General features: G+C 38.7%; 1 protein-coding gene across 2 annotated transcripts; it reads right to left on the bottom strand.

Moving 5' to 3' along the window:
* Positions 1-51: 51 nt before the first annotated feature.
* SUVR5 (histone-lysine N-methyltransferase SUVR5) lies at positions 52-27494 on the bottom strand. 2 transcript variants are annotated; one of them, XM_077377094.1, is made up of 12 exons: positions 27127-27494; positions 22230-23080; positions 13585-13887; positions 13384-13494; positions 8563-8673; positions 4401-7262; positions 4159-4311; positions 3181-3297; positions 3010-3113; positions 2502-2639; positions 2270-2357; positions 52-465 (listed from the first exon to the last, which is right to left on the bottom strand). In XM_077377094.1, exons 2-12 carry the CDS (start codon positions 22947-22949, stop codon positions 358-360), a joined length of 4815 nt encoding a protein of 1604 aa, XP_077233209.1. In that variant the 5' UTR covers positions 22950-23080; positions 27127-27494; the 3' UTR covers positions 52-357. The 2 variants fall into 2 exon arrangements, with proteins under 2 accessions (XP_077233209.1, XP_077233208.1); XM_077377093.1 differs by having other exon boundaries at positions 4159-4320; positions 27127-27492.

Here is a 27494-nt window from a genome sequence, read left to right as displayed (position 1 = left end):
TTTCTACAGATGAGGTAACATTTACTATGAAGCAGCAGAACCAACAAAAAATTTAAAAGAAAAAAAATTAATCCTCCATTGCCATTTAAGGAAGCTTGTATTTTCCAAAGTGGTGTCTACACTAAGATGTCTGCAACATTATGGAAGGGAAAGAATCAACAATTGATTTCAGTTTAACAAGATCAACATTGTAATCTAATGGCAGTAATGCTACCAAATATCTCTTTTCCTGACTGACCAGCCCAAGCAAGAGATACAATTTTTCATCTATGATCAGTTCCAAGCCCCCAACAATCAATAGGAGAAACCTCCATGGGCTTGAAGGTGAGGCAGTGAGATTCTTTTTGAAGGATGTTTTTAGTAGAGACGGCCTCGGCAGTTTGAAGCACCGCAGCGGCAAGGGTGTCCGTCTCCTGGCAGTAGCTTATATCGATAGTCATATGCCAGTTCTTCCCCTTTGGCGACCTGCTTAACAAGAACAGCAATTTAGAACACAATATGAGCCATTTGGAACAATATTTGGATGGTTTGCCACTTTCGCCATTCTTAGTTTAGCACAGAAGGTGAGACATTTGGAACAATTTCAACGAATTTGGATGGTTTTGCCACTTTGCCCTATTGCCTATAGTTACATGAGAAATTTACAATGATTTTAAGCAATAGAGTGCTCTACTGTGACGATAAAGTGTATAAATACATAAGGGGAAGCTACTTTGGCAGCAGTAACTTATGCGAAACCGTTGGCATATCTCATGTGTCCATATTGAAATAGAATTTGTAGATACATTCGAATCCCTGCCTATGTATCATAACTTCATTTTCAGGAAAAGACAAAAAATAAAGGCGGGTAATGCAGTTACTTTTAAGAAAAAGACAAACAAAAAGGGGTGACAATACTTGAAAAGAGGGTGAAAATGAGTAAATCTAGCTACTTCAACTAGAGAGGGACATTCGATTCGAAAACAAACAGTAAAAAAGACAGTAGAGATGGACTTCAAGGTTTGCAACAAGCATGATCTAAAAAGTCCTCCGACAGTAGGCAAGTGAACAGGTGAGAGAGCGCTCTTGGTTACGAAAATCCAGAATATGTAGGCCTGGGTGCAGTGACCGCAACTCTATTCCCGTCCCCAATGACGGGTATTCGAGACCTTTGTTTGGAAGAGTCTGTTGAAATTGAATTGAGGAAATAGCTCCCTAACAAAGGCTCGGCCAATTCATTCACCAAAATTGAGCATCAAACTGCAGATAAGTACTTCGACATCCAATCTCTCCACTGAGGGTGTGGACGATGTGGTTAAAGACAAATACCTAACTTGTTGATCAGTTTGAGGCTTATTTATACTTCTTTCCATTTTTTCTCTCTCTTTGAAATGTGAAAAATATGATATGAACTTGTTAAGCTGTTTGTTTGGCTCCTTTGTATTGTTATAATATTTTTTGGATGGAGTTCATACTTTATTTTCTTGGTGGAATGATGGTTGGATGATGATTTCTTCTTGGAAATGAAATACACTTTTTCTACATTTTATAGTAATTTTATTTTTTTTATTTTTCTTAATTTTTTAAATCACTTCAGAAGTGTTGAACTCACGCACGCACGCACATATATAAAAGCATAGGGATTTGCTAGGGACCATCGCAGAAGGCATTTCGCAGACCATGAGAGAGCAGCCACCTCAGATGAATTAAGAATGAGACAAAATCTGAGCCTATGTGGCTGCTTTCCCATGCAACAGCCTGTCCGCGAAATGGCTTCTGCGATGGTCCTAGCAGATCCCATATATATATATATATAGGAAAATGATTGTGAGCTTGAAGCTCATATAGCTTATATGAGCTTGAGGGCCCAAACACATGGGTCCCACATTTTTTGTGGTGATCCAAACCATTCATTTGCAAGACCCCATCATAGATAGGGTGTGTACCAAAAATCAGCTCCATTGGCTCATCCTAACCACTCCAAAAGGGGAGGGCAAAAATGGGTAGATTTGTGGCAAACGGTGTCTGTCCATTTTGCCCTCCACTTTTGGATGGGTTAGGATGATCCTATGGAGCTGTTTTTTATACACACCCTATCTATGTAAAGGCCTTTCAAATGAATGCTTTGGATCATCCTAACAATGTGGGCCCACATGTGTTTGGGCCCTCAAGCTCATATAAGCTATATGAGCTTCAAGCTCACAATCATTTTCCTCATATATATATATATATATATATATATATATATATATATATAGAGAGAGAGAGAGAGAGAGAGAGAGGTTCATACATCTCGGCCAGCGTAGAGACCAATATGTGCTAGCTGGCAATCCATGCTCTCCACTAGAACTTGATAATTTACAAGGTTAGGCGCGCAACTGCCATCGACATAAACAGCAAAAAAAATGGAAAATATAAAAAATTCAATCCAAATATACAAGGCAGCAAACAACAAAATGTAGCTAATGAAGCCATGAAGGAGACCAAAACAAACCGCGCACGTTACCAACAATATCCGGTACCTGTGATTGATGAACCGTGAAACATTGCCATATTTTGTGGCATCAATAACATATGGAACTGTTCCTTCATTCAAGCCACTCATATCATCTAAATGAGCATCTATATCATATAGATAGCTGCATCCTTCATTGTCATACCTGAGATTTCAAAACAAGTCCTTCCAAGATGAAGCATAAACCAATGATCATAAAGGAAAAGGGGCTTTTTTTTTTTAAAGATAAAGGTAAAACAATAATATATCAGTGGGCAGAGAATAATTCAAATATATATATATATATATATATATATATATATATATATATATATATAATAAGGGATTTGCTAGCATCCATCGCATAGCGTCTGTTGCATGTCAGACGGTCAGACCAGCCACACAGGCTCACTTTACAGCAGCTTTTGTCTTCATTCATGAGGTGGCTCGTCTGACATGCAACAGACCATCTGTGATGGACGCTAGCAAATCCCTAATAATAATAATAATAATAATCAGTCGGCAGAAACTCAAACCTCTCGCCCCTCGAATTCGCCTCCTGATCATTCAAAACCTCCCCAATGTACTCGCACACAAACGTCCCACGTTGAATTGCTTCACCGGCTCTGACTGCCCAACCCTGTAACCCAGAGAGTATCAAATCAATTTTGGACGCCTGGTATTATGAAAAGCTGATAAAAATTCACCTTGTTCTCTGTTTTGAAGACTTCCAATTTGACTTGTACTCCATTCTGCAAAACTCTGTTCCGACAAGTTTTGTCACACTTGCACATGGAATTGCATTCGTAGACTAGATAGCCCTCCTGCGCAATTTGGTAAAATGGAGAATGAACCCAAAAGTAGGTAAGCAACATTTCAAAAAGCAGTCTCAGATAAGAACTCGAGCAATGTAAATAGAGAGTTTACTCAGAAAGTCAATGATTGACATGGCCAATTTTTAATTAAATTGGGCAAGTCAAAGGAGTTTTGATTGACTTGGCAAGGCAAAACTCAGATTCGGACAAGAGCTCGGCCAAGGTTTTTGGTAGTCGACTCAGGCGAGTCGATGAGTGAATAGGGGCGTATTGGTTTTTGGTAGTCGACTCAGGTGAGTCGATGAGTGAATAGTGGAGTATTTAAATAGTAGTTACTGACCCTCCTATTAAGCGAAGTATCAAACTTCAAACCTGTTAACTTACCAACTTCTCCAAAAGCTTAAGCTGTTGGAGAAAAGCATTATTTGTGTTTTATACTTTAACACTCCCCCACACGTGTGGCCCACTTGGCAAACACGTGGCACATGTGGTCCCATTTTGGGCTGACCATCACATTTGGATTTTTGCTATCCAGGAGGTTTGAACTTTAGACCTTTGGCTCTAATACCATGTTAAATTACCAACTTCTCCAAAAGCTTAAGCTGTTGGAGAAAGGCGTTATTTATGTTTTATACTTTAACAAAACCAATAGAAAGCCATATGACCAAAATACCCCTAAAACCCAGAGAGTTACCAAGGAAAATCTACCCCTAATTGATAAAATATCTATATTTCCAAGCATACGTAACAATGAAACATTATCGGAACTTTGACAATCAATCTGTATCTCTAAGACTAGCTAACAAATTAAACTGAATTGGAAGTTTGGCAATCATGGTACCATTTCCACTGAAAAGTAGAAAAAATTACCTCTAAAATTATCTGCCCTTTCTCATTATAAGGAAACCTTCCATGCATTGGTTTACCATGAATGTCCTCGGCATTTTCATAATCATTGTCAAAAAGATACACATGATCACACGTTTCGGGATGACAGGATGGATGTGGGCAAGCACATCCCAACTGTGAACTCTGCACAAAGTCAGAAAATCATTTCTTTTACAATAAATGATAGACGGGAATCAGATTAAAGAAAAAGAGAAGACAAGTACTTCTGTATCAAGACCGAGGGATGGGTCAAGCAACCGTTTTGTGACATAAGTAAAACCCTCCCAAGGCATGGAACTGCAAGGATTTTGGCCATTTGACTCTTTATCAGTAATGAAATTGAGAGAGTCCTTCAGATCCTCGTCTATGACACAAGCCACAGGAACCGACTCTCGTCCAAAGCTCACATCTTTGCATAAAACAATCGCTTTTTGCATGGGTTTCCGCTTGAAATGCCTAGAAATATAGTGGCCTTCATCCATCTCCCACTCCTTCCCATTCATAAAATTTGGTGAAGCTACAGAGGCAGGTTCTATAAACCCATCTGGAAGAGGCACCAATGGTGCCAAAGAATTGGGACCCACGAGGGGTTTGCATCCTTTGGGGCATATAAACCCATCCATGTGCCACTCCACTTGAATGTTCAGCTCACTGCAAAGCTTGGCCGCCTTTAGATACAAACGCTCCGGCAATACTCCGTACTTCTCCTCCAGTGCACCTTGGAGGCGTATCTTGCAACAAGTAGACCGAGCAATAGAAAGAATCTCAAGATTACTTGGCCGCGCTTTCGATCTCTGTATCTCCGCGAACAGGATTTCTGCAACAGCTGAGCAATCAGATTCCACAAATCTTTCCAAACCTGCTGTTTCAATTGCCTGAGTTTGCAATGGTAATGGTGCAGAGCTAACTAAATTTGGCGTCCGAAAGAGTTTCTTCACACCAAAACCATCTGAGTTCCTAATTCTAAGTGCCGCTCCAAACCCTTTCTTTAATCTAGGACGGCCGGGTCGCCCATGTTTTAGTTTAGAAGCATTAAGACGGTTCCGTCTCCTTATAGGGAAGTGGCTGGAGTTTGAATTCATATGGGCAGCTTGATGATGGCGACCGAGATCCGGTAGGAGATCAAATTTTAACCCACAAAACCTGCAAATGTATCTACGGGAGAGATCTGGACTCTTAGAATGATTATCCTTAGCATCATTACTTGAGTAGGCGTTATTGCCTAGCTCAAGCTTAGGTGGAGGAGCTTGGTTTCCGGATTGGTTTAGCTGTTCGGAATTGGTCCGAAGCCTAAAATCCATGGAGTGAAGTGACAGAACGTGCAACCATAATTGCTCGGGATTCACAAAATGGCTACCACAAGGCATACACTGAAAAAGTAAGCATTGGTCGAGGAATTGTATACTGTGTCTCTCTTTTGCATGCTTCTCTAGAACTTTTCTGTTAGTAAATGAATTCATGCAAATTGCACACGCATATCCTCTGAACAGCCACTGAGCTTCTTTTTTATGAATATCCATCCAGTGGGACCCTAGTGCTTGATCATCGGGAAACTCCTCTGTACAAATCTTGCATTTAATAATTGTCTGAGGACTCTGAACATCTTGTTTGTTCGCTTTTGCTTCTAGCATAAGCACTGGTTCAGAAATCTGCTTGTCCTTCTCGGCATCGAAGCCCCAAAGCTTCCCAATTTTCTCTTTTTCACACGAGACCACCTTCAATAAGAATTCTCCAGTGCTAGAATCTTTAGAGGCCTCTGATAATATCCAACCCATAAGGCTTTCTTTAGAAACAAGATTTCGACGAGATAAGGCACTTTTCATAAACCCGTAAAGAAGCTCACATGCTCGATGTAAATGCACTTTCTGTTGCCTAGAGCTGCAAGTCCTTAGAAGATCCAAAAACACATCTTTGGATATAAGCCGACTCTTACCATTCCTTGCACGTTTAAGAAAGGCAGGAAGGTGTTTTTCACAATATAAGGAGTGTGTCTTAGCTCTTTCTAGACATTGGCTGTTATTCTGCCAACACCATATAATGCAACGTGGCAAATCTTGACAATAACCTTTCGCAGATTCACCAGAATGCTCAGGCTTCACCATTAAGCTGTTATTTTCTTCCAACGGTTCTCTTTCGGTTACTAATCTTAAGTCCTCTTGGGCGGGATTTTGAAATCCCACTAAAACTATTTCTTTACCAGATACAACTTCCAGCTCGTGGGTTTTCTCAAATGAGTCTCTCTTCTCACTATGCTTTCTCTTGAGCATATTCGCCGGTGAAATAGATGACATGTCACCATTCGCCAAATCATCACTGCCCTGAATTCGATGTTTCTTGCAAAATGAAGAGCCATTTCGAGAACGGTGCTTACATCTTGTACCATGCGTAGTTGTACCTTCACACATTGAGCCTGTAAAAGACGGAGATTGTTCCAGTTTTGCAGTTTTGTCAGCAAATCGAGTGCTCAAATGCACGCAACAATATATATCACCGTCATTCGCCCATCTTCCACACTGCCTTCCTTTAGCTTCAATAAAAGCCATACACTGGCGGTACTTATTCTCAGAATGTGATCCTTGTTGGACATCCACTAAAGATTTCCCATCATTCCCTCCCTGCACGGGGGTACTTGCCTCTTCTACAGTTTGATTAAACTCATGATTGCGTGATTCGACTACGATCTCATCCCATGTATCGGCCACACTTCCAAGGTACCCTGTTGCCGCAGCTAGCATGGTTAACGATCCATCTTTGCTGGGCTCGCATTCCATTGTAGCATTTTCGATGGGCTGGCAATTGAGAAATCCAGAGTCAGGCCCACAAACCTCTGCTTCAACACGAGATCTATGCATCTCCGGCCGACGAACTTCAAGCTTTGGTCGTTTCCTACTGATTTGGGGGCCCACACTTGCGGCATCATCAAAGTTCCGTTGCTCTGAATCCCCAGAACTACCTACAGGATGTGATGTCGAGAACGATTTCATGACTTCTTGCTTCCAAGTCTTCCATTCAGAGCCCAAATTAGGCTGGACGGGTGCATCCCAAAGCACTTCAACTTCATTCCACATCACAGAATCTACTAATTCCTGGTCAAGAAAGGGTAACTTAGAATACAAGAGATCACAATAAATTCTTCTGCACAAAAAATTCAAAGAAACAGCTCCACTATTATGTCAATGCCAAACCCAAGACAATACAAAATGCTATCCTTGGAATACATAAAGGTAGATAAAAACCCGCAAAAAAGGGTATAACAACTACATTGTTTACATACAGGAACTTTTCAAGATTAATCTAAAAGTATTCTTAATGCCTTGAGAAAGTTAGGTAGTCAAACTTGTCACCTCGAGTTCAAGCTAACCACAAAAGTAAATATATCACACAATAACTGAAGCTGATATTAGGGGTGGACATGGTTCCGGTTTGAACCGAGGAACCGAACCGAACCGGCACATTTGGTTCGGTTCGGTTCGGTTCCATTTCTATATGGTTCGGTTCCGGTTCAGAAATCCGGGAACCGGTGCAAATTCGGTTCGGTTCTGGGTTTGGGATTCCGGAACCGAGAACCGAACCGAGAACCGACCCTCACCTTAAGTGTCTCCTCCCACCCCCTAACCCATCTCTCTCCACATTATAAACTAATATTTTATGGATAAAAAAAATTTATGGTTTCCAAACATGGCCTTATTCTATATCACCACAAGGTATAGAGTAAGTGAGATCAAAACCGTTGATCTTCTATATCACCACGAGGGAGCCCACATTGTCTTTGTCCCATGTTGAACAGAATAACCAAGTGTAATTCATTATTCATATATAAACAGGGCCATTGGTGAAGGTTGGGTAAACCCAGAACCGAACCGAACCGAACCGATTATATATGGTTCTGGTTCGGTTCGGTTCCATACATATATGGTTCGGTTCTGGTTCCAATTTCAGGGAACCGATTATATATGGTTCGGTTCTGGGTTGAGCCCAAAACCGAACCGAACCATGTCCACCCCTAGCTGATATCGTAACTTTTGTCATCGTATGCAAATTATCATGTGTTTCATGACTTATAAGTGGCAGAATACCGATTTCTTTTTTGAAAGAAATTGAATACACCAAAGTATAGATGATACCTTAACTTCTCTTTGTCATTGCATGCACATTATCATGTGTTTAATGATTTTCCGATGGCAGAATACCAATTTTTTTTAAAGAAATTGAATTAAAAAAATAAGCATAGATGAATGCATTATTCCTTGTAATTTCCTTGAACAGAGATGAGATGAAAAAAGGGGCACTCCAAATAATAATAGAGGACCTTTGTGTGTGTATAAGCCTGCAGTTTTGCAATCATTATTTTGAAATAAGACTGCAAGAAAACAATAAAATAAATACCTTTGTAAGAGTTTCAACGGATTCAGCACTTCGAGCAATTTGACAATGGTGTACCCAAGAGCCAAAAGAATGCTCTAGCCAATCAGAATCTATGTAGGTTGGCAATATCATCTGCCAGGAAAATACACCATTTTACTCCAACAAACACAATCGTATCTTCTTCAGTAGAGAAAACTTGTTATAAGATAGTAGCAGTTAGCACAGTAAACGACAGTGGATAACTGTAGCATGAACGTAAAACTTGACGACCATCTACATAAAGATTACCTACATACAACCACATCTCTTCATAATGATCTAAAAAACTGTTAAAGTATGAAAGATTAAATAACGCCTTCTAACAGCTTAAGCTTTTGGAGTAACTGGTAGTTTCACATGGTATCAGAGCAAATGCCTGGGTTCAAACCTCCTCGGTAGCAAAATCCACATGCAATGGCCAGACCCAAAAAAGGGGGCCACATGTGCCATGTGTAGGCCAAGCCTAAAAAGGGGCCACACGTGAGGGGGAGTATTAAAAAGTATAAAAGATTAAATAACGCCTTCTCCAACAGCTTGAGCTTTTGGAGTAACTGGTTGTTTCACAAAAACAATTGCCCGCATCGAGCCCACATCTTTTCTAGCAAAAACACCAGCTACAAAGATATGGGAATGCATTACATTCAAAGTACAATAAAACGTTGTTAAAGGCGCCTATCAGTTCCAGACAGAGAAGACCCAAGTGTAATAGTTTGCTCAATAATCAATATGCATCAAGGCTACAAAACTGGGAAGGAAGGTGAAAGTAGCATCCAAAGTTCTGAAAATCGAAATCAAATCGTAAATCGTAACAGGGTTCAAACGTATCGGATCGGAAATCATAAGATTTTTTCAGATTTATACATAAAAATGAGAAAAAATATAAAAATATATAAAAAATCAAAAATAAGAATAAAATGAGTAATTATCTATTTTTCATTCAAACACGATTAAATTAAATATAAAATTCCATTATTAGTAATCTAAACATGCGGCTGGTATTGGTAGAAGTAGGAAGGATGAGGAGGAGAAGGAAAGAAAGAAGGAAAGAGGAAAAGAATAGAGTTAGGGTTTTCTTTACTTGATTTTAGGTTATAAGTTGGGGCAGGGGATTTCTATATGGTTTATATACGATTTTTTTCTAATTCGTAAAGGGTTCACCACAAAAAAATAAGCGAACAAAAAGAATCATAAAAAATGCAAGTTTCAAAGCCGAAGGGAAGTGATATACACGCCCTTTTTTTTTACTTGGGACACCCAGGACCAGTGTACGTGGCAATCAGCCCCATTGAATCCTACTGACGTGAAGTACATCAGCTCCTCTGCAGTCATTGATACACTGCTGCTGGGTGTCCCAAGTAACCAAAAGGGGCGGGTATATCACTTCCCAAGCCGAATCATACTTGAATAATATGATTTTTATGAAAAACAATTCTTCCTTCCGATTTGAATCGTTCAACCCTCGATTTGAGTTGAATTGTAAATCGTATGATTTTAATAACATGGGTATCATCTATGACTGTTCTTTCCCATTTCCTTTTCTTCACTTCTTCTTTTCTCATTGCATACCTCCATCTCCAGAAAACCATTTAGGCCAAAATCTGGAGCCCAAATGTCTTCTTTCCTCTCCATAGTCTGCCTATGTTCCTATCTTCCTATATCCCTATTCCATCACAGATCAATCCTCATTTCGAACAGTCAAAGGAATATCAGAAATTAACAGAACTTGGTTCAGTCTCAAGCACATGCATGTGTCACATCGATCGTAAGGTTCACCGACCGGCACTCCGTAGCTTCCCCCTCTCGGTGATGAAACCCTGAAAGGTTCCCTTTTGGCTTCCACCTTCCTCTATGTGGTTTGTCTTTCAATATGCCATGTTCAGGTATTTTTCTGCCAGTATTCTTACCTATTCCTTCTTATTTTCTGTGTGTATTTCTTTCATCGTTGGCTCTCTTTTAGCTTTGCTTCTTGTCATTTCATTTTTATTTATTTGCTGCACAAACTGCCGTGTTCAGGTATTCTTCTACCAGTATTCTTACACTGCTTATTTTCTGTGGGTATTTCTTTCATCGTTGGCTGCATCAAGGCCTTAGGCAGGGTAGAACATATGACCCAACGAGTATATAACTAACATAAGACATAGACATTACGTGGGACCTCACTTCATTTGTTATGCTCCTGGCAGACATGGAAAAGCTTACTAGCTCAGGCATAAAAGACCTATAATTAAACCTAAGGGAAGGCCTTTACAGTTGCCTTTAAACAAAACAGGCAGTTCATTTAACCCAAAATGGGGCCCTTATCCGTAGCTTGAAACTGCCTAAGGCAACTAGAAGAATTTAAGAAACTGACTCCTACTACTTAGTACTTGCTAAAGAGAACGAGTTCTGTTCGCTTCTGTAAAATGGAAGCACTTCGCTACAACCCTATACAAGCTCAGGTACAAGATCTAACTAGATTTTCATCATCATTACTGATGCATGCTAAGCATTATAAATCAAGGTTTTAAATTTTAGTTTTGGGTTCGATTTCAGACCCAACGGAAACGGAAAAGTTTCAGTTTCGGTCGGAAATTTCAGTGGAAATCCTGTAAAATCAAGGAAACGTATGAAAACATATGCAAATGATAGAATTTAAAGACGAAACTTCAGGAAAGGCTAGAATAAGCACAAATACATACTTAGAAATCATCACATAAGCAAGACAACCATCACCTAATGACATGCACTGTCGCGCATGTCAAACAATTTAGTACTCGCCAAATTTCACATGTAATTCATATAAATATGGGCAGTGATAAATCGACCCCCATATAGGGCAGTGCTTAGAGAGAGAGAGACATGGGATATAGGGCAGTGCTTAGAGAGAAAGATAGAGAGAGAGAAAGATAGAGAGAGAGAGAGACATGGGGGTCGATTTATCACTGTCCATAAATATTTATAAATGATGCATGAACCACATTCTGCATTCACTTCGTATAAATATAATTATATAAAACATACTAATAAAGTATACCATTATTACACTCACAATTTTGGTTTATGCATTTCAGTCCTTTCGCTTTTGGTTTCGGTGGAGATGGAAATGGAAACATTTCGATCATTTCATGTCGGTTTCAGTGGAAATTTAAAACCATGATATAAATGACTCGAGGTTGTATATTTTTTCCGAAGACACGTGAGTATCCATTAAGTTCATTTGTTTCTATTAGCTTAGTAAAATGAATGTTTAAATTGGAAGACTTTTGTGCTATTTTTCTTCTAAAATGATGTGATCCGGCCATTGGATCGTTCTCTTTCCATTATTGCACTCGTTATTTTATTTTTATTGAGGATTTTTGGACTTATTTATGTTTATTTGGTATGCCTAGATGTGGGGGATGTCCACATCATCTAGGGCCCACCATTGCAGACACCATTTATCCCTTATTTATTTTGTTTAGCCTATTTTTCCTATTATGCCCTTATGAGCTTATTTTCCTTTCTTTGTTTCAGGGGCAAGGAAGTCTTTCCACTTAAGGATTATTGGTAGCAAAGAGGGTCCACCAAAACAAACATATAAATATGAGAAATGGGGAGAAAGCAAGGTTGCCAGAGCGGGAATCGAAAGCGGGAGTCGAAACGGGAATCGAAAGCGGGAATCAAAGGTTCCCAGGGAAAAATCCTACTCAAGGTTGCCAGAGCGGGAACCGAAACGGGAATCGAAGGCTCCAAGGGAAGAATCCTGCTTCGTTGGGAGAAAGTGCCCTAGCTTTTGAAAAATAATTGTGAAGAAAAAGAAAAAGAACCCGACGGCCCTCTTCCTCTCCCTCCACGCCATAGGCGTGCTATCCCCCTCCTCCCTCATGGCTTGGTGAGTTTCCCTCTTCCCATCTCTTTCTCCTCTTTATCTCAATCTCTATTTCTCTCTCTGGTTCTCCCCTTCCCATCTCTTTCCCCCTTCCCAACAGAAGAGGTGAATCGCAAGATCTACAGGTTCGCAGGTGAAAGGACTTTAACTCTTACCAGTGACATTTTTCCAAATTTTCAGCCCTTTTGGTCATTTAGCATTTAGAAACCCTTAGGAACATCCCTAGTTAATTACCCTAGCTTACTTTGAGCCATTTGCCAACTTCTCATCAATATTTGGGCCCTAGATCTTTATTTTTATTTGTGGACAGCAACTTAATATTGAATAAAGTTAGATGTTTGAACCTTGACTCCTTTTCTTTTAATGTTAATTAGGTTATTTTATTCATCTATGCTTAGTATAGATTGTTTTCCCATTCATGAGATCTTTTAAAAGCTAATTGTTGAACCTTTAAGTTGCAATTAATCATCTTTTATTGTTTGTTCATTTATTTTGTGCTTGGTTACGACTATGCGAATGCGAATTTGGTTCCATTGAGCTCCTAAAAGTTCCTGTAGAAATCGCAAGCCTCCGGGTTTACACCATAAAAGAACCAGCAATAATTCAGTCTCCTTGGTTATCCACCAAAAGAAATACATCTTAATCATAGGGACATGAGAATCGTTAGATATATTAATGCATAGTTCAATATACAATGTATAATAAAAGAATTTAGCCCAGGAAAACATAATAAGAAAGTATATCAAATAGGAAATACTGACATGGGTGGGAGTGCCTAAACTCATGAGTAGAAATACTAACACTCTTAAAAACAATGCAATGAAAAGAACTTAGTCGGGCAATTTCAAAAGAATTTTCCACAAAATTGTCTAACACTATACTGGAAAGCTCATAGCGAAATGTGCGCACAAAGACAAGTGGATCATTCCTAGCAAACATCAAGGACATGGGTTTACACTCTGAAGTTTCAACAGCATGCTTCCAAGATCAGAATAACCTTCGCAGCGGCAAGCCTCCATAGCAAAATCCTTCCAGGCTGTCACCTTGCGGGCCCTCTCTATTACAGCCTATTCACGTTAGAGAAGATATAAACTGAGAAAATATTCAAGGATTAAAACCAGGCCAAGGAAACAAGACAAAGAAAATAGCAACTATACCTCAGTATGGAGCTGGTCACTTATGTTTAGCATGGCAACAGCAAGTTTTTGCATGATATAGCGGCGTGGAGTGGTCAAGTCCTTGACCAGCTCCAACGCACTATAGTGTGAACCATAAGCAAGAGGCTCTGGTAATTCATTGATTGGGCGTACAAGTAGCATATCTGCCCAAGAATGTGATCTTGTATGGGGAAAAAACACTACAAAATACTTTTTCCTCCCATGCGTAGGTTTTGCTTTCAAAGTTGATAACGGCCAATCAGCCCTTGAACAACGGATTCCTGGCTGCCACTTTCCTCTCCACTACACTTGAGAAAAAGAAGAGTCAAAGATGACATCACAAATTTCCAATGTTCACAGCACAGAGAAACATCCACTGAAAATATCAATTTAAGACCACTGTCTATACACTAAGGCCCTGTTCGTTTAAGATTCTCACAAGAAATTTGAGTCCAATAATCGGTATTGGAGTCACAATCGCTTGTGAGAATCTTAAACGAACAGGGCCTAAATGAAGTAAACCAACAAAAGATCTAAAATGTTTCCAGTTTTGAATCCATCAAATCCCACTTGTGGATTTCATGCAGGTGGAAGGTAAACTGAATAATTTGGAAAGGACCTCTCCAATAATGTAGACATGTTCTAAAAATGAAAATTACCAGTAAAACTGATGGATACACAAAAAGCATAAAAGAACTAAGAAGTGCACAGTGTAACTAAAATTTGAAATTTGGGGAATATGACCATGAGATTGCAAATCAAGATGCATCTACTTAGGGGAAAATCATGTCAAAGTGGGCCTATATTGCAGATCCTGCAATTCATCTATCCTGTCCACCCCCGCCACAATCTTTGGAGACAACATCAGCATCAGAGTTGCATCCAGTGAGAGAGTCTTATCCTTCACTTATAGACAACAAATGCTGACCTATTCTATTCATTTAATGAGATATGCACATACAACTGATATTAAAATTTGCCCACAAATACCCTTGGCATCAAATACAAACGACCAATGTATCTCATCAATAAATGACACGAAGCACTAGTCAATTTATTCATCTCTCCAGTAACCCTCTAACCGAGATACATGGTTCACTGGGAGCTTCCTTAAGAGAGTCATATGACTCATCTTCTTCACTTGTAGGCCATTAGGGGCCATATATGCAACCTGTTTATCGGGAAGAGCATAACAAGGCTTCCTTTGACTAACTTAGAGTTCTCCCACATAATGAGTATCCATGCCATAGTGTGTTTTCAAAAAAGTGTTGTACGGACCACAATATAGGATGATCCAAACCGTCCATGTGATGGAACACAACGTAAATAGGTTGTTCCCCAAAAATCATTTCCATAGGATGATCCTAGCCCTCCGATCTATAGATGTTTCCATAATATGCAGTTCCTCTATAGATTGGAGGGTTGGGATCATCCTATAGAAATGATTTTTTGGGCACAGCCTATTTACATTGTGGCCCATCACATGGACGGTTTGGATCATCCTATATTGTGGTCCGTACAGCACTTTTTTGAAAAATACGGGACTGTAACTTGTAAGTTAATATGCCTCCGCTTCAGCCTAGATCAATTCTCTATACAAAAACTGAAAAACCAACAAACCAAAGGATGATAAATTAACATGTTGAAGATTTCTTGACCCATAACGATGACCAACTAAGACTAAACCAACCTAGCAAAGATAGTAGGGAATAGAAGCAAAGTTTTGGATGAAGAGTTCTCCGGAAAAAAATATAAGTCAGGAGACAAACAAATAGTCAACTGAAAGGTGAAGACAAACTTAGTGGGCTACTCATTCTGCAATAAACTGCAGAACCAAAAGCAACAATGCAAAATCGCAAATAAAGTATGGACGTTTGATGGAGAACACCCAAAAAAACGAATTAAGGAATCAAATTTTTCTATGAGATTCCTCTTCTCTAGATCCGTGTCCATAGAGGTACATACTCAACTACCAGATTTGGACCCAAATTATTCAACTATCTAGGCATCTGATTCACCTTACATCACAGATAAAAAACTAGTCATGCATCGACCCTAGTAATCTCACGATCCATTGCAAAAGCAGATTATCATAAAACATTGTTGGCATAAAGACGAATCCAAGCAATCATGAAAAGAATTAGGCCCCAGATACTAACAAAGACAACTTGAAGACTCTCACTGTCATTGTTATTCAGGATTGACCATGATTTCAACTCAACTAGTAGTGAAGAATGCTTTTGTTCATGCCAGTCTTTAATAGATTGTCAACATGAAGAAGTGATTAAGATATCTTGTATGTAATCTCCGAGAGCATTGTCATGGTCCAAAACACGCATCTTATGCCCAGCTTATGAAATTCTTAAATAAGTGGGGCCATAGTTGTTTGTTGGACTTCATTATCTGGCATGGAAATCCTTATCAGTACAGATTATTTCATTCAGTCAGGGCAAGATACTTCCACGGCCTATCTCACAAGCATACCGTGACATAATGAAGACTATCGACATCTCTGAGGCCCCAGATACTAACAAAGACAACTTGAAGACTCTCACTGTCATTGTTATTCAGGATTGACCATGATTTCAACTCAACTGGTAGTGAAGAATGCTTTTGTTCATGCCAGTCTTTAATAGATTGTCAACATGAAGAAGTGATTAAGATATCTTGTATGTAATCTCTGAAAGCATTGTCATGGTCCAAAACATGCATCTTATGCCCAGCTTATGAAATTCTTAAATAAGTGGGGCCATAGTTGTTTGTTGGACTTCATTATCTGGCATGGAAATCCTTATCAGTACAGATTATTTCATTCAGTCAGAGCAAGATACTTGCACAGCCTATCTCACAAGCATACCGTGACATAATGAAGACTATCGACATCTCTGATACTTCCTCCTCGTAATTTAGGTCATGTTGTCTCCTACAGACACAGTTCTGTTTCAGTAAACTATGCTGAGAAATGTGTTACAAAAGTTGCTGTCACAGACAACCAAACTGTGGATAGTGGATACCCTCAAACCCATTTCATGTTTCACGATTTTGACCACGGAACATTTTGCATCTTTAACGGATCATTCCATAGAGAGTGGCAACACAGAAGGCCAGACAATATGAGGAAATTTGACCATGAGATTGCAAATCAAGATGCATCTACTTAGGGGAAAATCATGTCAAAGTGGGCCTATATTGCAGATCCTGCAATTCATCTATCCTGTCCACCCCCACCACAATCTTTGGAGACAACATCAGCATCAGAGTTGCATCCAGTGAGAGAGTCATATCCTTCACTTATAGACAACAAATGCTGACCTGTTCTATTCATTTAATGAGATATGCACATACAACTGCTATTAAAATTTGCCCACAAATACCCTTGGCATCAAATACAAACGACCAATGTATCTCATCAATAAATGACACGAAGCACTAGTCAATTTATTCATCTCTAACATAGATACATGGTTCACTGGGACTGGGAGCTTCCTTAAGAGAGTCATATGACTCATCTCCTTCACTTGTAGGCCATTAGGGGCCATATATGCAACCTGTTTACTGGGTAGAGCATAACATGGCTTCCTTTGACTAACTTAGAGTTCTCCCACATAATGAGTATCCATGCCATAGTGTGTTTTCACTCCAGCACTAAATTGGTTATTTAGAGGTGATGAATGTGTTATTCATCACCAAGGCATAGGTTCATCTACGATTTAACTTCCTTTGGAATCATTTGAAGCAAATCCTCACATATATGGGAAGTCAAATCTTTCAAACTTTAGATTTCAAGATTAAAAAAATAGGGATTTGCTAGCGTCCATCGCAGAAGGCATTTCGCGGATGGTCGGTTGCATCTGACAGTAGCCACCTCGTGAATGAAGACAAAACCTGCTGAAAAGTGAGCTTCTGTGGCTGCTGTCAGATGCAACAGACCATCCACGAAATGCCTTCTGCGATGGACGCTAGCAATTCCCAAAAAAATAAATAAAACTTTCTTGTTTTTAGCATTCAAAAAAATAAATAAATAATCCAATATGGAAAGCGAGTGCGGGAAGCAAAAGCGGGAAGCGAGGGGTTTAGAAAAGAGAAAATGGGGGAAGCTAAAAACAAGAAAGAAAGTAAAGAGGAAGCGTGTGGGAAGCATTAATGAATGTCAACATTAAGATGTAATAACTAATAAGCCTTATTAGAAGCGAAAAAAGAAGTGCATAGAAAGAGTATGGTTAGATTAGGTTGGGGAAGACAGGCTAATGTAGGTAAGGATTATAAGTAGTAAAGAAGACTTCGCAACTGATTAAAACTTAAGATGGATTTTTAAGTTTTAAAACACTCTTTGATGAATTGTTTAATCCTGAAAATATGAAGCGTAGGAAGCGTGTGGGAAGCATGCTTCCCCTAAATTTGGGAAGTGAGCTTCCCATCCAACTAAGAAGTTTCCGGTAACTATGAATAAAACAAATAAAAAACAAAAAGACAAGAAGGGGAGAGAGTAGATATAGGTTATGGTTTTAGACATACATTGTTCTGGATGACCCTTATCCCAAAACATCCAGATGTACTGCTTCACCAACCTCGAATAACCTTTACAATATATATTGACAGATTCTTGCTATTGTATACAAATGGAAAAACTATTTCTAGATTAAATGAGAATAAGAAATAATCAACCATAACAAGTCCTAAAATCCTCATCAAATAGAGATCTTCAGGTTCTATCACTCTCCTCAATCCTCAAAAATCCATCATTGATCGGATCCATATTATATTAACAAATATCTCCAATATTTTGTAATTACTTTATAAAACGACAAAATCCCAAAATTTTCCCGAGATTTTGAAAAATCATCAAGATATCTTTATATTTTATTTTCACTGCAAAAAAATCAAGAAAATATCATGCTTAGTTCACAATATTAATTGTTGTCCTGATTTTGTTCTTAAATTTATATTTTTATATATTTTACATATTTTATTTTTCAATTTTTCCCCAATATAAACCCAAAATAACAAAAAAAAATATCTCCCAAGATAACCCTTCCCGAGAAATTCCCCAAGACAAATATTTGAGCTACACATATCATCTTCCCGTACCCATCCCGCATCAATTTGGTATTTGAGCTCCATGTATAATGATTGTCCCGTACCCATCCTGCATCACCAGCAGGGGATCTTCCCGTACCCATCCCGCATCAGTATGGTATCAGAGCTGCACGTATAATGATCTTCACATACCCATCCTGTGTCACCAGCAGGGACATTTGATAATTGGTCTAGAGGATCACAGAGACAAGTAGGAAAGCTTATTTATCATATGACGATTTTTTTGAAAATTGTATATGTTGGGAATATAATTAGTAGATTCGTGCACTCAACTCTCTCTACTCACTTGGAAGTGGCTTATAGGATCGTAAGGTACCTAAACAGACACCCTGGAAAATGTGTTTATAAGCCAAGAGAGGTCAACTGACAGTGCACTCACCTCGATCACTTGGGAGCTTTTCATAGGATCCTGATGTATCTGAAGGGAATACCTGAAAATGTGTTTTATATGCCAAGAGGGGCCACCTGACTGTAGAAGGATATGTTGATGTAGATTGGGCTGGTTCTCATATGGATCAAAGATCACCAGTAGCTATTGCACTTTTGTTGGAGGTAATCTTGTCACATGGAGGAGCAAAAAACAGGTAGTGCAGAGGCTGAGTACAGGGCCATAGTTCATGCAACTTGTGGGTTGTGAAGTCAAGTGGCTCAAGACACTCCATATAGAAATGGGAGTGATAGTTGATAGCCTATAAAACTCTACTTTGACAACAAAGCGGCAATACATTTGTTTTGAATGGCGGCAATATATATTACCTATAATCAAGTTTTCCATGAGAAAACCAAGCACATAGAAGTTGATTGTCAATTCGTCAAAGAAAAGATAGATGCCAAAGTCACCAAAGTTGTGCCACGTGGACATTTGCAGGACATTCTTCGCAAGCAAGACATGCACGATATTCATGCACCGGCTTGAGAGTGTGTTGAAAGTGATGAAAATATTATGGGCTGATATCAGTGGACCGCAGGCCCCACATACTTGTAAACAAAGTCTTAGTAAAGGTTTTTTTTTTCTTTTATTTATAATGGGGGAAAGAATGTAATTTTACCTATCATTACTCAAGTCTTGTGACTTAAAGTTGTAATCACTTAAGTGAGTTGGGTCCATCTGCGTAAAATGGGTTTTCCCCTTCCACAATTATACAAGGGTTTCGTAGGTGCATTCAAAGAGGGTTGTGTGGGTGGATTCAAACCCTACAAAAACTTCCCCCTCTTCTTATTCTCCTCTTTCCCTAACTCTGTCTTCCATCCTCAAGCTCTCTCTTCCCACCCCCCCCCCCCCCCCCCCCATTTCTTCCATTCTAGTTCTTTGATTCCTAGAATAAAAACACGTACAACATCTCTAACCCTCACGTAAAGCACATATCACATCTAGAAGCTCGTTGGTACCAATCCAAGAATCCAAGATAGCCACTGATGAACACAGTATTAATTATTCTAGCACATTTGACATTTTGCAAACTTATCATTGAACACCATCCCTTGTTTTATAACAATAAAAATAACCCAATTCCAGTAACATAAATCAAGTTATAAATGTGTCATAAATTGAAAAATCTCAAATTTCTAACTTCTGAGTGTGAAACAAATTATCCAGTTTTATAAGACAGCTGTGAGGCCAGCCATGCTGTACAGCTCAGAATGTTGGGCCACCAGGAAGCAGCATGTGCATAAGATGAGTGTAGCGGAGATGCGAATGCTTAGATGGATGTGCGGCCACACAAGGTTCGATAGAATTAAAAATGAAGACATTCGTAAAAAAAGTGGGGGTGGCACCAATTGAGGAGAAGATGAGAGAGCATCGCTTAAGATGGTTTGGACATATCCAACGTAGGCCTTTGGATGCTCCGGTGAGAAGAGGCGACTCGTGCCAAATTGAAGGAGTAAAAAGAGGAAGGGGCAGACCGAAAACAACTTGGGTAGAAACAGTGAGGAAAGACTTGATAGCTAGGAACATAACAGAGAACATGACCTTGGGTAGGAAACCCTGGCAAGGCAGGGATTGGAGGCCTAATCAGGGATGATAAACAATCGATCATTATGTTCTTCTCGGGTCCAGCAGGAACTTGTGATGCAAATGAGGCAGAAATCAAGGCTCTACTTTTTGGATTACGATGGGCTTATGGAGAACAACTTGCGATCTCTTATAGTGGAAGGGGACTCGACGAAGGCAGTGGGTTGGGCTTCGGGTATTTCAAAAGGGCCCTGGCGCCTCCAGGATGTCATAGCGGAAGTCCTTGACCTCATAAGGGTGTTGCAACCTAGAATTGAGCACCGGAGAAGATCGGCGAACGAAGAGGCGGATGTTTTAGCCAAAGCAGGAGTGCTAAAGGAGCATACCACAGTCTCTACATCTTTGTAATCCTTTTAAGGATTGTACTTGGACTTTGATCCAACTTTGTATAATGACGGGACAACTTGTCCCAACCACTATTCAATAAAATGTCAATTTTCAAAAAAAAAAAAGAATGGAAGAAAATGATCCGGGTAGAAGAACCCAACTAGAGCCAGTATTAGAGCCAGGTAGATTCCTTCTTCATGAAATTTTTCTAAAGGATTCATTTAGCCGACCCTAACTAGTTTGGGACAAAGGCTTTGTTGAGTTGAGTTGAGGTGAAACAAACAATTACTCCAAAAGCTTAACCTGTTGGAGAAGGCGTTTTTTAATCTTTCATACTTTAACACTCCCCCTCATGTGTGGCCCCTCTTTTTAGGTTTGGCCTACACATGGCACATCTTCCCTCCTTTTGGGACGGCCATCGCATGTGGATTTTTAATATCAAGGAGTTTTGAACCCAGGACCTTAGCTCTGATACCATGTGAAACAACCAATTACTCCAAAAGCTTAACCTGTTGGAGGAAGGCATTATTTAATCTTTTATACATTAACACTGACAAAAAGTAATATAGTAACAAAAGTTTCTACTGGTAGGTTAATATGTTTCTCACACAGTCACACTAGTGACAAGTATCAGCTAATGGTGCTAGCAAGTAGCAGCCACCAAGTATACACACATAGAAATCTATACCGCTTTCAAGAAAGAATGGGTGGCAACATCAATCACAACTATTTTTGTTCTCAACCAACACAGCTTACTTAGATTATCTGGAAAGTTAGAACAATGAAACAATGTTCTAAATTACTTATGAGCATTCATCAGTAGGATATCATCAACTAGTCGATGAAAACTAAGAAAATGCAATGGATGTTTATGTACTCATCAATGCATGAACTATAAAGTAGGCTTAAAAAAACATATAGAAATAATTACACCTCTTATGAGCAATCATTAATCAATACGACCAACCACAATCCAGATACATATAAGCTCCATCAAATGCTCATTAAATCACTCGCCAGAACATGATGTGGTAGGGAAGTAGAATAAGTCCATAAACCTAACAATTCAAGTTCGTGATAAAGATTAAACTTTTCAAAAAAAATGATAAAGATTAAACTATAACAAGTGATTACTCCGAGAGAGAGAGAGAGAGAGAGAGAGAGAGAGAGAGAGTTCAAAGTAAAACAAATGAATGGCATCCCTTACCTTCACCCACAATGCGACAGTATCATCTTGTTCCGGGCTTTCAACTTCGAGATGATAAGCTTCTCCCTCATGTTTGCCATTTAGCAGCTCAGTTTCCACCTTATGAATAAATGGATATGAGTCGGAAGGTTCACCATTTTGCTTCTGTACTTCCAAGTTACCTAGGTCACCCTCATTTGCTTGAGGTAGATATTCTGACGGCTCATGAAAGTTACTAGGTAATGCTTCTCGCTCCCTATGCTGAAAATCTGAAGTTACAGCATGAAAGTTTTCTGAAGTAGGTTTATCATCATTTGCTTCATTTCTCTGCGCTTTTATGTTTAGCAAAGACTCATCCACCTTAGGTATACCATCTGACACTTGAACTCCTTGTTTATGGGATTCAGGTTCTCCATTATACATGAGATTTGTGGGTTGACCATCTTTTTTGCTTATATCCTCTTCTTTCGGCAAGGTATCTTCTCCCTGACAGGTACCCATTGACAAGTCGCATCCCACCTGATGTGTATAATCTGTTCTCCGAGATCTAGCTTTTATTTCACAGATGTTATTTGATAGTTCATCACCTTCCCAATTTTTGAGAAAATCTACTTTCTGTAAGGTTTCTTCACCAGCATTGGTGCCATTTAATATTCCATCTCTAGGCCCTTGCAGAGCACAATCAAATTTGGGCAAAGCATGTTCTCCATGGTATTCGTTTGATTGATTATCACCGGGCATTTCCTGAGCGTAATCTACTTCCAATAAGACCAGTTCTTCCTTTAGGATGACTCCGCATGCATCTGAATGATATAAAATGTCTAAACCATCTCTGATTGTGTTCAACTTCACTCCATACAGAGCTTAACAATCTACAAAGTGAGATCAATTATTAAGTAGAAAATGCTGATGGTGTTTCTGTGAAATTAAAGACAGATTTCACGGAGATATACACAGATCTTCGAATTATTATAAAAGCATAAATCTTACTACAAAAATAACCCAGCATGGACTATGATAAACTACAGATCATAATCCTACATTTTGTAAATTAATATAAAATATATTTCCATGCAAAATTAACCAATAGAATAGCATACACATAAAATTATTTGAATTAAGATAGCATCTTGATCTCAGAAATGGGCATTGAACTAAGTTAGAGAATGACGTGGCAAATTTTGGAATAGGAGCTAGGGATAGGGGAAAATAACAAGGCGGTGAAGATGATCAACCAATCACCAAAAAAGCTAGGAATATAGAGAAAATAACAAGGGACTAAAGATGAACAATCAAATATAAACTGAATCTACGTACAATAGAGAAAATGTAATACTAATTTCCAACATAAAACATCAAACATAAAACTTAACCCTACCCTAAACCTCCTATAAGAATGACCTTATAATCTTAAATATAACCGCAACCTTTAAAAAATCAAAAAATTGACTTCCGTAATAACTCCCCAACACCCAACCAGAAATAGAAACAAATTTAAGCAAAATCCATCTCACGAGTCACAACTAAGATTTTTCAAAAATACCAAAACTAACTCTATATTTTATGTGTTCTAAAATAAATACGTCACTAAACGTTGCGAAGTCAAAACCTTGAAAAATACTTAGAAATAGGCATTATAGATCTCAAAAAGGTTTCCAAAAACAACAATAGATTGCTTGAAACAGATATTAGGGAGCAAAATTATTCCAGTAGATGTTTCTGCATCAATTTGGGGGACACATATGACTGTCTCAATAGTTTCTTAGTTGGATATAAATATATAACTTGTGCCTCGATTATTTTGCCTTGTGTATCGAGTGAATTCGATTCAGCAGCTTCAATTTAGATAGTTTCATTGAAAGGTATTGGCAGATCCTTTCCAACAAATTAAGATTTGGAGTAGGGCCTTGCAAACTTCCACTGGCTTTCTATATCATGAACATCTTCGGAACTTGTTTCTCACGGAGCCTCCAAGATAATTTGTCCTTTCCGTGACAAAAGTTCATATGCAATCAAGAAACACACTTCTAAAAGTCTCATCCATTTAACAACTCCAATTGAAATGATGGCTTTGATTCTCTAAGGCCATATCCGTTTGAGATTGTGGCAACCGATTGTGGCAGCCCCCGATCTGATTGTTGGACACAAAATTAATGTAATTTTGAGTCCAATAGTCGGATTGGGGGGTGGCAATCGGTTGTCATAATCCCAGACGAACAGGGCATAAGTCTTCCTACATAATACATGATATTTAAAATTCCTATGGAGGTGGCATGTAATTGGAAAATTACAAAGGGATTTTCTTTGGGAGGACAAAGATGAAGGGAGAAAATCTAACATCTGGTTACGCAGAGTGGGGTTTGCAAAACCAAACGAGAAAAGGGGGGATTAGGCACTAGAAACATTGCTTCGAAAAATAAAGTGTTGCTTGGGAAATGGCTTTGGATAATTGGTGTTGAGAAGGAAGCTTTATGGAGCAAAATTATAGCAAGGAAGTATGGGGGGAGAAGGGATGTGTGGGATAGCAAGAATTTAGGCAGAGGTCAAGGCTCTGGGCCTTGGAAGTCCATTTGTCCTGTCAAAGATGAGTTTGAATTGGTTGTTAGGTTTAGGGCAGGGGATGGGAACGATATTTGGTTTTGGGAGTATGTTTTGTTTTGTTAGGTAGTGTTTCTCTAAACCAAGCATCCCTGATCTCTATAGGACAATAAAGACCGTGTAGGGTTATTGGGTCATTTGAATAATGTATATAAGGCATAGTAACTCAATTTTCAAATAGAAGAATGAATTCCTCCCAAACGTGTCTTTGTCCTCTTCCATTTTCTCTCTTCTTATTAACATATTATCTCATTGATTTAAGGTGGTATCAAAGCAAGTGATCAATCACAAATAATACTATAGCATTTCAAAGAAGTATTTCATCTTCTTTCACTCTATTAGTCTACTTCTCTCATTTACCCTCTTTCTTGGCTTTGAAATTCCTATCTTTTCAAACTTTTCCTTTCTTTCATCCTTAAAAATAAGATCCATACATTTTATTTTTGACAAACCTTAGATTTCTTTCGATCCAAAAAAAAAAAAAAAAACCTTCCAAACTCTTCCAAGACTTCCCATCCTAACCCCAAAAACACTTATGGTTAAAAATTCCATTCCTTGCATTCACTCGCATTACACAAAAAAAACCTTATATATCGATGAAATATAATGTCCATTCCGTTAATAAGATGAGTAAGTTGAAAAGTAAAAGAAATGGCATGAAATATCTATGTTTAAAATATACCATATTGTTCCAAACATGTATGACATTGTATGTCACTTATTGCGCATGTCACTAGGTGTGCGATCTTATTAAATCATAATGGATGGTTACCTTGATTATGTGATGGTTTCTAAATGTGTATTTGTACTTAATATAGCCCTTCTTGAAGTTTCATCCTAAATTTCCATTCGTAGCACAACAGACTGGATGTAGACACGTTACCCAGATCCATGGACACATTTCGGGACCCTATCATAGGATCCTAAATTATTACCGATAGAATCCAGACAACCAACCAAAGCCCGCGGGGCAGTCCTATATCTGGTTTTATTATAATATTTTATGAAAACACCCTCTAATTTTTTATAACTTTAAGTATTATTTTTGGGGTATTTTAGTAAAAATAAGTCATGTGCATTTTTTCGAACAATTCATATTTTTAGTATTTTTTTCATTCATCTATCTCAAATCTCAAGTCACCCTCTTCTCTTCCTTCTCTAACCACTAACCATTGACCCTAGTCCCTAGCACACTAGGTACCGGTCAAATTTGCATTCGCCCTCTTGTGAGAATTTTAACTCTGTAAAATGTAGGGAGGACCTATTAGGACACTCTGATGGACAGTCCGATTTGAAATGGATCGTAACCGAGACGTAGGAAGTAGAATCCGAAGAACACTTCGAATCTGATCCGATTGATAGGAAATTTGACCGGGTCGCGGCTTAGACATAGGCGGATCCAATCCGAAGATCTGTTGACACCCCTACCTAGTTCCTGTTCACATTTAAACTTGCTTCATACTCTCTTTTTTTTTCTTTTTTTTTTGGAATGGTTCTTTATACTCATTTTCATATGAATAAAGTTCTCTTTTCACTGAACCAGAGGAAAAGAGTCAATAGATTCTCCAATATAGCTTTCATGACAGTTAAGCCCCAACAAATAACTAACTAATCAAAATGGGCATCCTTCAAATGATGACGTTAAACTCTGTGTATGATTTTGAACACTAAAACAATAGTTTGAATCTCATCCATAATCATCTCAGCACCCATTAAATCAAAACTAGGTCTGCAACCCATGAACCCAAACCCATAAAAAATAACAGAACTAATAGATCGTCAATATTAACAATATTAAAAGTTCAAATGGACTCGTACCCTCATAGATTTTGCAAACTCGAGTCAAGCCACACACCAAAAGGTCTAGATTTTGCAAAAACTCCAAACCCAAGAACACAAAATCCCCAAAAGACAATAAGTGCATCTAAAACCTAGATGAAATCCAGTCATCAAATACCCAGACAGGGCAGATCAACGCCCAATACCCACCCCAAACCAAATTCAAACGTTACATTCCTTAATAAAATCTGGGTTCGAATCCAATTTCCTTAATCCAAAAAACCCATGAACGAAACCTAAAATCAAGACCCAAAATCATAATCTAAAAGACATTAATTACCCAAGTCAATCAAGGGTTTTTAACCTTCACCTTCTTTTTTTTATGAGAAATTATTCCCTTTCTATTTTTTTTCTTTTCCCTAGCCAAACCTCAAGTGCCACCATAACTGTGTACAAATGTACAAACATGACATGTCTAGGTATAGTCACAACTCACAACTACAAAAAGGAATTGAGGGGAAAAGAGGGTAATGTAATGTACCTGTAATGGGGTGGAGGAGAAAGGGCTTAGGGTATGAGATCTCCTGCTTCAATGGTGATGAACGTTTTTTGTTGAGTAATGTTGTTCACTTTTTTCCTCTATAGCACTCTAATTTACTAGGGGAGATTTGTTTGTGACCAGTTTTTTTAGATGTATAGGGACCCAAATAAGCACTAGCCAAGAAAAAGAGAAAGAGATCATATGGCTAATGGGGAGAAAAATAGGGTTGTGGTTATTGTTGTTACGGGAGTTAGGGATTGAGGGCATCTGTTTCGGGGGGCTATTTCTAAACGATGGTCATGCTTCTTAGCCTTTTATAAATTCTAAATCTAAATTTGGAATTTTTCTAGGTTTATGAATCCAGGGGG

Source organism: Tasmannia lanceolata, unplaced genomic scaffold (assembly GCF_043159265.1).
Source record: "Tasmannia lanceolata isolate RefF3 unplaced genomic scaffold, GAP_Taslan_0.1 ptg000004l, whole genome shotgun sequence".
NCBI classification, from domain to species: domain Eukaryota; kingdom Viridiplantae; phylum Streptophyta; class Magnoliopsida; order Canellales; family Winteraceae; genus Tasmannia; species Tasmannia lanceolata.
The sequence above is the reverse complement of the archived record's forward strand: the minus strand, read 5'-3'. Positions and strand labels throughout refer to the sequence as shown.

Coding starts and splice junctions, on each gene's coding strand:
- SUVR5 (XM_077377093.1), bottom strand. CDS start 22,949: ATGCCCGGTGATAATCAATCAAACGAATACCATGGAGAACATGCTTTG. Junction 4,321..4,400: donor CCCTCGGTCTTGATACAGAA/GTACTTGTCTTC, acceptor GACTTTGTGCAG/AGTTCACAGTTGGGATGTGC. Junction 2,358..2,501: donor TCACGGTTCATCAATCACAG/GTACCGGATATT, acceptor TGTCGATGGCAG/TTGCGCGCCTAACCTTGTAA.